Source organism: Hylobates moloch, unplaced genomic scaffold, assembly GCF_009828535.3.
Source record: "Hylobates moloch isolate HMO894 unplaced genomic scaffold, HMol_V3 SCAFFOLD_5, whole genome shotgun sequence".
In the NCBI taxonomy this organism is placed as follows: Eukaryota; Metazoa; Chordata; class Mammalia; order Primates; family Hylobatidae; genus Hylobates; species Hylobates moloch.
Genome location: NW_026652280.1, coordinates 142019540 through 142033451, shown reverse-complemented (window position 1 = coordinate 142033451; position 13912 = coordinate 142019540). Strand labels below are relative to the sequence as shown.

Here is a 13912-nt window from a genome sequence, read left to right as displayed (position 1 = left end):
TGGTTTATTAGCAGTGACTAAGCCAGTGAGAGTAATCATCATCTGAACCCAAAAAACATGAGAGGCCTGCCCTGGAAGACCCAGTTGTGAGCCTGGCCACACCCTTGTGCAGGCACTGCCATGACAACTGTCTGGATTTGTGTTTTGCAGTTCCATGGAAAATGGGAGACCACCTGATCCTGCAGACTGGGCCGTGATGGATGTTGTCAATTATTTCCGAACCGTGGGATTTGAGGAGCAAGCTAGTGCTTTCCAGGAACAGGTAACTTGGTCTAGAGAAACATGTGAGGAACATGTGATGAACCCACAGTTACCTCCCTTCCCAACGGTGGGCAGAAGGGAGTGAGGAGGAAGAGGACCAAAGAGCAGGGAGGAATCAGTGAGGCTCTGAGAAACTGAGGGGAAGGAGAATGGATGTACCAGGTGAATTATCCCTTTGTGCAAGGGGAAAACTCAAAGCCAGAGACAGTGGCAGCTGTGGAGAAGAAGGCTAAAGCTCATTTACATCTGTGTCCTCTGAAAGACTGATCATACTCAGGGGTGGAGTGAATCAGCCCTACCTTCAATGAAAACACACTAGAAAGCAGGAAACAGAAAAGAAAGGAAAAGCAGGGACAGACCTGACCGAGAGACATATACCACCTTCTACTACTGGCCTCGGCACCCAATGAACTATTAAGCCCTTTGCAGTTTGCTTTCTGGGTGCTTAGCAAGGTAGAGTGGAAAAAGCACAGGATTGATAGTCGAATCCTGGTTCTTCTATATCTATGTGACCCTAGGCACGTTACTATGTCTCTCTGAGTCTTGGTTTCATATCTATAACATCAGACTGTCAATAACTTTATAGGGATGTTGTTGTGAGGATTAGTGGACAATACATGCACAGTGCCTAGGACAGGTTCTGGCATAGCGTTGATGCTCAAAAAATGGGATTTCCTTTCCCTCAGGTCCAGGGATGGTATCAGAAAGAGGGAGGAAGGGGCAGGAGTCCGTCCCAATTGTCTAGGTGATTCATAGCTCCATGTTGCAAGCTGCGCTAGGTCTGCATTGTTGGTCTTCAAGGGGCTTTGACCTGCGGAGGCAAGTGGGGGCAACACAGTGTGGTTCACACCAGGCCAGTTCTGTGGGTAAGCACAGAGTTCCTATTTCTCTATCAATGAAGGCTGCAGTTTTCTAAGCATTAAATTTTCTTTTCTAATATCATAATATTGTAGGGAGAATTAAAAACTGAAAAATGTGTCTGGCTGCTTGTTCCACATTCCTTCAGCCATTGTTCATTCTCTGAAACTATTAGCTGTATGGCCTGAGTTTGGATAAGGTAAACTTTTCTAAAATTGCACACGCCAATTTCTAGATTTCCTTCAACCCATATTTACTTCAGACTTGATCTTTGTACATAAGTATTTTTTTCCTAATTTGGAAAACTTGCTAAAATAGCAGCTTAAATTACTTCATACCCACCAGAAGAGCTAAAATGAGAAAGGTTGATAACATTAAATGTTCACGAGGATGTGGAGCAACTGGAACTCTTTCGTTGTTGGTGAGACTGTGAAATCAACATTCAGACATCTACCCCATGATGCAGCAGTTTTACTCCTGGATATTTACCCAAGGGAAATGAAAACACATGTCTGTAAAAAGATTTGTACAAAATTGTTCTTACTAGCTTTATCACAATGGTCAAAAATTTGAAGCCTAGGTGTATATCAGTAGGGGAATGAATACACAAACTGTGATATATTCATACAGTGGAATACTCCACAGTAATAAAAAGGAATGAAATACTGTTATGTGCAACCATTTGCATGAGTCTCTAAAACATATTACTGATTGAGAGAAACCTTACATAACTGAGTTCATACTAAATGGTTCCATTTAGATAAGGTTTCAGAACAGGAAAATGAATCAGTGGTAAAAAACAATCAGAACAGTGGTTGCCTCTGGCTGGGTGGGTGTGCAAATGACTGGGAAGGAGTATGAGGGAAATTTCTGGGTGATGGTAACATTCTGTATCTTGAAACAGGCTTGGGTAACAGGTATGCATGGGTCACTGCTTGCTTATACACAGGCATATGCAAATGATTCAGGCTTGTGCATTACAGAACATATAAATTTTACTTCAAAAAGAAAAGAACTATGAAAAACACCTAAACAGTGGTATAAAAACAGAAATGTTTAGGGGAAAGTATACTGATATATACAACTCAATTTAAAATGCATCAAAAATATGCATTGGCAATTAAATAGAAGGGTGACCATGTGGACATATATGTGGTAAAGCAAGTACAGAAAATGTAAATTGTAGCATCTAGGTGTTCAGAATATGGGTATTTACTATAAAACTCTGATGAGTTTTCTTTAGGTTTGAAAAACTTTTATGAATTATGATGGAAAAAAACTGCTCAAGTTGGAAAGTGGAAGGCCGCTGATCAGCTGGAACATATTTTATTTTGTTTTTCACTGGTACAATGTCCATTTGTGTCACTGCAATTGAATAGCACTCTTCTAAAATTAAATTTAAGTAGTATTGTAAATGGTTAACAAAAAAATACTTAGCTAAAAGGTCTCTTGGCCAGATTCCCAGCTGACCAAAAGCCCTTTGCAGGTTGAGCTTTTGCTCAGACTCCTTGGAGGCAGACATCCCAGACTGGGGGCACATGATGCTCTCTGGATCTTCCAGGTTCTGTGATTTGCCTCAGAAATGGGACGGACAGTTCTAAGCCTGGCCCGCAAGCAGGCACTTTCTCCCATGGATGATCTCATTCTGTCCCCATGGACACTGGGAACCATAACGGGAATAAACTCTTCTAAAGCATTTCATTCAGAAATCCTTCAAGGGAGAAGTGAGCATCGTCTTGCTACTATGTTCAACCTCCCAACTCGGAAGCCTGAGAGATGAATTCTCAAAGGATCAGAGTTTTGCAAGCATGGTCCAGAAGCTTGAGTTTCTTCATTCTCATGGAAAGGTGATTGGGTTAGGGAAGAGTCTGCCTTGAATTTGTCTCTGGCAGTGATTCAAATATCTTTTCTCCTTTTCCCAATAAAGGAGTGGAGGGCAGGGAGGGAATCACTGGCCAGGCTTAGGATGGTAAGATAAGTCGCTGCTGCGATATTCATGAGGACTGAGGACTGGATCCTCTACCATGTTAACCTGCCTCTTCCGTCATCACACTACAGAGGCCATCAGCATTTTACCTCTGGAGTCTTCCTGGCAATGAACCTAGTTGGTTAGCACCCATTCATCATCCTGATGGGAAAATGCAGGCCATCTCCAGCCCAAGCACATGGCCCTTCCAAGGTACATGCAGGTACATGCAAGGTCACAGCAGCTGAGAAACAATTAGAACAGCTGCCTCCTTAAACTCTCCTCAGGAAAGCTTTGCCCTTCCACTTGACAGAAGCAGGGCAGGGATGAAGAGCATCCCCTAAACCACTTTTGAAAAGGGCAAGTCCAGAAAGGGCAGCACGGTTGCCAGTGATGTGGGGAGCTTGTTGTTTCATGGCTGACTATTATGACCTGAATGTTTATGTCCCCCCAAAACTCTTAGGTTGAAAACCTAACCCACAGTGAGGATATTAGGAGGTGGGATCTTTGGGAGGTAATTAGGTTTAGATGAGGTCATGAGGATGGAACACCCACGATGAGATCAATGCTCTTACAAGAAGAGACCAAGACACCAGAGAGCTTACTCTCAGTGTAAGGATACAGCAAGAAGACAGCCTTCTACAAGCCAGGAAGAGAGCCCTCACCAAGAACCCAACCATGCTGGCACCCTGGTCTTGGACCTCCAGCTTCCAGAACTGTGAGAAATATCTGTTGTTTATGCTGCCCAATCTACAGTATCTTGTCCTAGCAGCCTGAACTGACTAAAATACTGGTATTGATGGCAAACATGTCTGCCATCAGATGGCCTGACTTCCAGGACAGTATCTATCTTTGTGGTATGGTCTCATAGCACAGTATTGGAAACTGTATGGCTGTGGCAACTAGACTCGGATGTGCTTTCTAGCAGCATGACCTCTTGGAAGATGTCAGGCCATTGAGCAAGATTTATCAGAGGGCAAGATTTGTCCTGTCGGGGGTGGAGCCAAGATGGCCGAATAGGAACAGCTCCGGTCTACAGCTCCCAGCGTGAGCGACGCAGAAGACGGATGATTTCTGCATTTCCATCTGAGGTACCGGGTTCATCTCACTAGGGAGTGCCAGACAGTGGGTGCAGGACAGTGGGTGCAGTGCACTGTGCGTGAGCCGAAGCAGGGCAAGGCGTTGCCTCACTCGGGAAGCACAAGGGGTCAGGGAGTTCCCTTTCTTAGCCAAAGAAAGGGGTGGCAGACAGCACCTGGAAAATTGGGTCACTCCCACCCTAATACTGCGCTTTTCCAATGGGCTTAAAAAACGGCACACCAGGAGATTATATCCCACACCTGGCTCGGAGGGTCCTATGCACACGGAGTCTCGCTGATTGCTAGCACAGCAGTCTGAGATCAAAATGCAAGGCGGCAGTGAGGCTGGGGGAGGGGTGCCTGCCATTGCCCAGGCTTGATTAGGTAAACAAAGCAGCCAGGAAGCTCGAACTGGGTGGAGCCCACCACAGCTCAAGGAGGCCTGCCTGCCTCTGTAGGCTCCACCTCTGGGGACAGGGCACAGACAAACAAAAAGACAGCAGTAACCTCTGCAGACTTAAATGTCCCTGTCTGACAGCTTTGAAGAGAGTAGTGGTTCTCCCAGCACGCAGCTGGAGATCTGAGAACGGGCAGACTGCCTCCTCAAGTGGGTCCCTGACCCCCGAGCAGCCTAACTGGGAGGCACCCCCAAGTAGGGGCAGACTGACACCTCACACGGCCAGGTACTCCTCTGAGACAAAACTTCCAGAGGAACGATCAGGCAGCAGCATTTGCAGGTCACCAATATCCGCTGTTCTACAGCCACCGCTGCTGATACCCAGGCAAACAGGGTCTGGAGTGGACCTCTAGCAAACTCCAACAGACCTGTAGCTGAGGGTCCTGTCTGTTAGAAGGAAAACTAACAAACAGAAAGGACATCCACACCAAAAACCCATCTGTACATCACCATCATCAAAGACCAAAAGTAGATAAAACCACAAAGATGGGGAAAAAGCAGAGCAGAAAAACTGGAAACTCTAAAAATCAGAGCGCCTCTCCTCCTCCAAAGGAACGCAGCTCCTCACCAGCACTGGAACAAAGCTGGATGGAGAATGACGTTGACGAGTCGAGAGAAGAAGGCTTCAGACAATCAAACTACTCCGAGCTACAGGAGGAAATTCAAACCAATGGCAAAGGAGTTAAAAACTTTGAAAAAAAAATTAGATAAACGGATAACCAGAATAACAAATGCAGAGAAGTCCTTAAAGGAGCTGATGGAGCTGAAAGCCATGGCTCGAGAACTACATGAAGAATGCAGAAGCCTCAGGAGCTGATGCAATCAACTGGAAGAAAGGGTATCAGCGATGGAAGATGAAATGAATGAAATGAAGCGAGAAGGGAAGTCTAGAGAAAAAAGAATAAAAAGAAACGAACAAAGCCTCCAAGAAATATGGGACTATGTGAAAAGACCAAACCTACGTTTGATTGGTGTACCTGAAAGTGACGGGGAGAATGGAACCAAGTTGGAAAACACTCTGCAGGATATTATCCAGGAGAACTTCCCCAATCTAGCAAGGCAGGCCAACATTCAGATTCAGGAAATACAGAGAATGCCACAAAGATACTCCTCGAGAAGAGCAACTCCAAGACACATAATTATCAGATTCACCAAAGTTGAAATGAAGGAAAAAATGTTAAGAGCAGCCAGAGAGAAAGGTCGGGTTACCCACAAAGGGAAGCCCATCAGACTAACAGCGGATCTCTCGGCAGAAACTCTACAAGCCAGAAGAGAGTGGGGGCCGATATTCAACATTCTTAAAGAATTTTCAACCCAGAATTTCATATCCAGCCAAACTAAGCTTCATAAGTGAAGGAGGAATAAAATACTTTACAGACAAGCAAATGCTGAGAGATGTTGTCACCACCAGGCCTGCCCTAAAAGAGCTCCTGAAGGAAGCACTAAACATGGAAAGGAACAACCGGTACCAGCCACTGAAAAAACATGCCAAATGTAAAGACCATCAAGGCTAGGAAGAAACTGCATCAACTAACGAGCAAAATAACCAGCTAACATCATAATGACAGGACCAAATTCATACATAACAATATTAACTTTAAAGGTAAATGGGATAACTGCTCCAATTAAAAGACACAGACTGGCAAACTGGATAAAGAGTCAAGACCCATCAGTGTGCTGTATTCAGGAAACCCATCTCATGTGCAGAGACACACATAGACTCAAAATAAAGGGATGGAGGAAGATCTACCAAGCAAATGGAAAACAAAGGCAGGGGTTGCAATCCTAGTCTCTGATAAAACAGACTTTTAAACCAACAAAGATCAAAAGAGACAAAGAAGGCCATTATATAATGGTAAAGAGATCAATTCAACAAGAAGAGCTAACTATCCTAAATATATATGCACCCAATACAGGAGCACCCAGATTCATAAAGCAAGTCCTTAGTGACCTACAAAGAGACTTAGACTCCCACACAATAATAATGGGAGACTTTAACACCCCACTGTCAACATTAGATAGATCGACGAGACAGAAAGTTAACAAAGAATTGAACTCAGTTAACCCAGGAATTGAACTCAGCTCTGCACCAAGCGGACCTAATAGACATCTATAGAATTCTCCACCCCAAATCAACAGAATATACATTTTTTTTCAGCACCACACCACACCTATTCCAAAATTGACCACATAGTTGGAAGTAAAACACTCCTCAGCAAATGTAAAAGAACAGAAATTTTAACAAACTGTCTCTCAGACCACAGTGCAATCAAACTAGAACTCAGGATTAAGAAACTCACTCAAAACTGCTCAACTACATGGAAACTGAACAACCTGCTCCTGAGTGACTACTGGGTACGTTACAAAATGAAGGCAGAAATAAAGATGTTCTTTGAAACCAGCGAGAACAAAGACACAACATACCAGAATCTCTGGGACACATTCAAAGCAGTGTGTAGAGGGAAATTTATAGCACTAAATGCCCACAAGAGAAAGCAGGAAAGATCCAAAATTGACACCCTAACATCACAATTAAAAGAACTAGAAAAGCAAGAGCAAACACATTCAAAAGCTAGCAGAAGGCAAGAAATAACTAAAATCAGAGCAGAACTGAAGGAAATAGAGACACAAAAAACTCTTCAAAAAATTAATGAATCCAGGAGCTGGGTTTTTGAAAAGATCAATAAAACTGATAGACCACTAGCAAGACTAATAAAGAAGAAAAGAGAGAAGAATCAAATAGACTCAATAAAAAAATGATAAAGGGGATATCACCACCGATCCCACAGAAATACAAACTACCATCAGAGAATACTACAAACATCTCGACGCAAATAAACTAGAAACTCTAGAAGAAATGGATAAATTCCTCGACACATACACCCTCCCAAGACTAAACCAGGAAGAAGTTGAATCTCTGAATAGACCAATAACAGGCTCTGAAATTGTGGCAATAATTAACAGCTTACCAACCAAAAAAAGTCCAGGACCTGATGGATTCACAGCCGAATTCTACCAGAGGTACAAGGAGGAACTGGTACCATTCCTTCTGAAACTATTCCAATCAATAGAAAAAGAGGGAATCCTCCCTAACTCATTTTATGAGGCCAGCATCATCCTGATACCAAAGCCTGGCAGAGACACAACCAAAAAAGAAAATTTTACACCAATATCCTTGATGAACATTGATGCAAAAATCCTCAATAAAATACTGGCAAACGAATCCAGCAGCACATCAAAAAGCTTATCCACCATGATCAAGTGGGCTTCATCCCTGGGATGCAAGGCTGGTTTAACATATGCAAATCAATAAATGTAATCCAGCATATAAACAGAACCAAAGACAAAAACCACATGATTATCTCAATAGATGCGGAAAAGGCCTTTGCAAAATTCAACAACCCTTCATGCTAAAAACTCTCAATAAATTAGGTATTGATGGGATGTATCTCAAAATAATAAGAGCTATCTATGACAAACCCACAGCCCATATCATACTGAATGGGCAAAAACTGGAAGCATTCCCTTTGAAAACTGGCACAAGACAGTGATGCCCTCTCTCACCACTCCTATTCAACATATTGTTGGAAGTTCTGGCCAGGGCAATTAGGCAGGAGAAGGAAATAAAGGGTATTCAATTAGGAAAAGAAGAAGTCAAATTGTCCCTGTTTGCAGATGACATGATTGTATATCTAGAAAACCCCATTGTCTCAGTCCAAAATCTCCTTAAGCTGATAAGCAACTTCAGCAAAGTCTCAGGATACAAAATCAATGTACAAAAATTACAAGCATTCTTGTACACCAATCACAGACAAACAGAGAGCCAAATCATGAGTGAATTCCCATTCACAATTGCTTCAGAGAGAATAAAATACCTAGGAATCCAACTTACAAGGGACGTGAAGGACCTCTTCAAGGAGAACTACAAACCAATGCTCAATGAAATAAAAGAGGATACAAACACATGGAAGAACATTCCATGCTCATGGGTTGGAAGAATCAATATCGTGAAAATGGCCATACTGCCCAAGGTAATTTATAGATTCAATGCCATCCCCATCAAGCTACCAATGACTTTCTTCACAGAATTGGAAAAAACTACTTTAAAGTTCATATGGAACCAAAAAAGAGCCCGCATCGCCAAGTCAATCCTAAGCCAAAAGAACAAAGCTGGAGGCATCATGCTACCTGACTTCAAACTATACTACAAGGCTGCAGCAACCAAAACAGCATGGTACTGGTACCACAACAGAGACATAGATCAATGGAACAGAACAGAGCCCTCAGAAATAATGCCACATATCTACAACCATTTAATCTTTGACAAACCTGACAAAAACAAGCAATGGGGAAAGGATTCCCTATTTAATAAATGGTGCTGGGAAAACTGGCTAGCCATATGTAGAAAGCTGAAACTGGATACCTTCCTTACACCTTATACAAAAATTAATTCAAGTTGGATTAAAGACTTACATGTTAGACCTAAAACCATAAAAACCCTGGAAGAAAACCTAGGCAATACCATTCAGGACACAGGGATTGGCAAGGACTTCACGTCTAAAACACCAAAAGCAATGGCAACAAAAGCCAAAACTGGCAAATTGGATCTATTTAAACTCAAGAGCTTCTGCACAGCAAAAGAAACTACCATCAGCGTGAACAGGCAACCTACAAAATGGGAGAAAATTTTCGCAACCTGCTCATCTGACAAAGGGCTAATATCCAGAATCTACAATGAACTCAAACAAATTTACAAGAAAAAAACAACCCCATCAAAAAGTGGGCGAAGGATATGAACAGACACTTCTCAAAAGAAGACATTTATGGAGCCAAAAAACACATGAAAAAATGCTCATCATCACTGGCCATCAGAGAAATGCAAATCAAAACCACAATGAGATACCATCTCACACCAGTTAGAATGGCGATCATTAAAAAGGCAGGAAACAATAGGTGCTGGAGAGGATGTGGAGAAATAGGAACACTTTTACACTGTTGGTGGGACTGTAAACTAGTTCAACCATTGTGGAAGTCAGTGTGGCAATTCCTCAGGGATCTAGAACTAGAAATACCATTTGACCCAGCCATCCCATTACTGGGTATATACCCAAAGGATTATAAATCATGCTGCTATAAAGACACATGCACACATATGTTTATCGCAGCACTATTCACAATAGCAAAGACTTGGAACCAACCCAGATGTCCAACAACGATAGACTGGATTAAGAAAATGTGGCACATATACACCATGGAATACTATGCAGGCATAAAAAATGATGAGTTCGTGTCCTTTGTAGGGACATGGATGAAACTGGAATCTATCATTCTCAGCTAACTATCGCAAGGACAAAAAACCAAACACCGCATGTTCTCACTCATAGGTGGGAATTGAGCAATGAGAACACATGGACATAGGAAGGGGAGCATCACACTCTCAGGACTGTTGTAGGGTGGGGGGAGCAGGGAGGGATAGCATTAGGATATATACCTAATGCTAAATGACGAGTTAATGGGTGCAGCACACCAACGTGGCACATGTATACATATGTAACAAACCTGCACATTGTGCACACGTACCCTAAAACTTAAAGTATAATAATAATAAAATTTAAAAAAAAGAAAAAAAAAGATTTGTCCTGTTTTCCTGTGGTATGGAGAAGCAGCTGGATTAATGTGGTGGTCTTTGCCTAACCTCCTTTCCCAACTGTGCAGGCACCCCACTGCCACAGAACAATGATCTCCATTAAGTTTTCCTCTGCTGCAGTCATCTTCATCAGATTTTCTTCTGGCAATCCTCTTTTGAGTCTTCTGTGTTAGTCGCAATTACAAGTCAAAAGAATCATCAAGAATGAAGGCCTAAGTCCCTGCCTAGCCCATCACGAATAACCGAGTGTCAATCGCATGTATGTTTTGGACAGTGATGTTGCTACTCCTTGGGTTGGCATATGGTCTGTGACATCAGGGTTGCAGTTGCTCACCATGTAGGGAGTCGGCCTACTGGACTCATTCAGCTAGCACTCCAAAGGGTTCACTGGCCTATGAGAGCAGGAGGCTGTGGGAACCCTGGAGAAGGTAGTGATTACAGCCTTGTCAGTACCATCTCTCTTTCCCACAGACACTGTGACGTGAGGGCTATTTTCCCAAGCGCCTTTTGGCAGACAAACATTTTAGGCTGTGGTGAAGGGAAGGAGTGAAAGTCATGACTTCTGATATGTTTTCTTCCAGTTTACTCATGGTTAGTGGATGGTCCTGGAGAATTTGCCTTTCTAGGAGTCAGATTTCTATAAAGTTAATAGAGAGTTAAACAAACAGAATACTGCTCAAGCTCCTGCTTTAAGAGTCAAAATATGTAATCCTAAAGCTGGTCTTCAAGAAGTATGCTTTCAGTGCACAACACAGGGCACAAAACCACTTGAGACACAGTTGAATTTTTGTGAATAGATTTTTTTGTTTTTAATGGCACTTGTCCATGGGTATGGGCTGCTTAGCTTTCAAGAGTCAAAGGTACCTCAAGAATTCTACTTTGATAAGAGCTTTGGTTTTTAAGACACCATTTTGACTAATCTTGTTCAAAAGCATCCTTCCCTTCCTCACAGAGAATATTTAGGATAGAGTTTGCTTTGTCAGACTCTGAAGGCTAAATAAGCAGCATTCTCTGTTGTAAAGCCAACTATGGGCAGTGCTTTTAGTTGCCATTTAAGGAACTCTGGCAATCTAGTACAGTAACTTCACCACTCAAATTGGACCCTAATTGCAAGTCACAAAGATAGCTCTGCCTGTTGTGGTGCAGTCACTTCATTTCTATGTCTTTTTTCTGTTTGACTCACATACTTAGAATATATAAGAAGAAGATGGAAGACAGATCTGCCATTCAATCAATGTCATATAGTTCATATTTTTCAGATTTCTCAAACTTACAAGCAACATTCATGATTTTATTTCTAGAACAATATGTATCTCTGAGATAATCATGACAAAATAATATGCAACTCAAGGTGACAAATTAATTTTACTCTCTTATCTCTTCATTTTTCTCAAACCACATGAATAAGAATAGTATCTTTGGCCGGGCGCGGTGGCTCACGCTTGTAATCCCAGCACTTTGGGAGGCCGAGGCGGGCGGATCACGAGGTCAGGAGATCGAGACCACGGTGAAACCCCGTCTCTACTAAAAATACAAAAAAATTAGCCGGGCGTGGCGGCGGGCGCCTGTAGTCCCAGCTACTCGGAGAGGCTGAGGCAGGAGAATGGCGTGAACCCGGGAGGCGGAGCTTGCAGTGAGCCGAGATCGCGCCACCGCACTCCAGCCTGGGTGACAGAGCCAGACTCCGTCTCAAAAAAAAAAAAAAAAAAAAAAAAAAAAAGAGCTTGCAGTGAGCCGAGATCGCCCCCCCCCCCCCCCCCCCGGGGGAAAAAACAGCAAGACTCCTTCTCAAAAAAAAAAAAAAAAAAAAAAGAATAGTATCTTTACTCTGAAATGCCCAACTGGTTGCTTAAGTCATTCATTTGAAATGCAAAGATTGACATCTCTTTACAGATAGCTTATTGCTAACTTTTGATAAGTTTCTGAAGTCACTGGCTTAATAAAAAATAAATAAAATTTCTTATGGCTACATATTGCCAAGTAATACTAACTACCTCAAAATGGAAATGTAGGGTGGGGAGGCCAATCAGAGCAACCCTGAGCATAGTGTTCTCATCATGGCCAAATTGAATTCACTTGTAGTGATTCTAGATGGAGATTTCTAATTAGAACAGAGACAAATCCAGGTTTTGTGAAGCCTAAAGTTTATGCAATTCTAACAGCCCTCTTTGGTAAAAAAAAAAAAAAAAATTACAAAATTATGGATAGAAACTTGTAAGGTGAAACTTAAACATCATTAGCTTTCATGGCAAATCTGGCTTTGAATTAGACCAATTAAAACCTCACAAATTGAGAATAACTTGATTTACTTCATCAGCATCTAATAATACCAAGTACTGAAAATATTTGAGGTGCTTTGGTGCCTGATAATTTTTAACAATTGAAGGTTACTGAAATGCTTGAAATATTTTGTAGCATAATGAACAGGGGAAGTGGCAACTCAGTCTCTGCTGGTGTGTCCTTTCAACCCATGAAAATTTAGAAAAGAGGTGAAATCACAAATAAGTGGGTAATGCTACCAATAAGAAAGCAGCCAAGAAAATTGAAAACTGATAAGGAAAAAACTTGTTGAAGTTTTTAAACTTTTATTTTAGATTCATGCATACATGTGGAGATTTGTTATATAGATAAATTTTGTGTCACGGGGGTTTGGTGTACAGATTATTTCATCACCTAAGTAATAAGCATAGTATCCAATAGGCAGTTTTTCAGTCTACCCTCCTCCCACCCTCCACCCTCAAGTAGGCCCCAGTGTCTATTGTTCCTTTCTTCATGTCCATATGTGCTCAATGTTTAGCTCCCACTTACGAGAACATAAGGTATTTGGTTTTCTGTTCCTGCATTAGTTCGCATAGGATAATGACCTCCAGCTCCATCCATGTTGCTGCACAGGACATGATCTTATTCTTTTTTTAATTTAGAAATTTTTTTAATTGAGAAATCTGAAAAATATGAACTATATGACATTGATTGAATGGCAGATCTGTCTTCCATCTTCTTCTTATATATTCTAAGTATGTGAGTCAAACAGAAAAAAGACATAGAAATGAAGTATTCCATGGTGTATATGTGCCACATTTTCTTTATCCAGTCTACTGTTGATAGGCACTTAGGTTAATTTCACATCTTTCCTATTGTAAATAGTGCTGCAGTGAACACACAGGTGCATGTGTCTTTATGGTAGAACAACTTACATTCTTTGGGGAATATACCCAGTAATGGGATTGCCAGGTTGAATGGTAGTTCTGTTTTAAGTTCTTTGAGAAATCACCAAACTTCTCTCCACAATGGCTGAACTAATTTACATTCCCACCACTACTGCCATGTAAATATTCCCTTTTCTAAGCAACCTCACCAGCATCTGTTTTTATTATTTTTTAATAATAGCCATTCTAACTAGTGCAAGATGGTGTCTCGTTGTTTTGATTTGTATTTCTCTAATGATTAACGACGTTGAGCATTTTTTCATATGCTTATTCAACATATTTATGACTTCTTTTGAGACGTGTCTGTTCATGTCCTTTGCCCAATATATAATGGGTTGTTTGTTTTTGGCTTGTTAATTTAAGTTTCTTATAGATTCTGAATATTAAGCCTTTGTTGGACTCACAGTTTACAAATATTTTCTCCCATTTTGTAGGTTG

The 13912-nt window shown here is 41.6% G+C and overlaps 1 protein-coding gene across 3 annotated transcripts in view; it reads left to right on the top strand.

Moving 5' to 3' along the window:
• Window positions 1-13912, top strand: part of SAMD13 (sterile alpha motif domain containing 13) — a 59240-nt gene that overhangs the window by 27037 nt on the left and 18291 nt on the right. For all 3 annotated transcript variants that reach the window (XM_032155492.1, XM_032155494.2, XM_032155493.2), the window contains exon 3: window positions 151-262. In XM_032155492.1, coding sequence (XP_032011383.1) covers window positions 151-262 — 112 coding nt within the window. The remainder of the gene's footprint in view (window positions 1-150; window positions 263-13912) is intronic.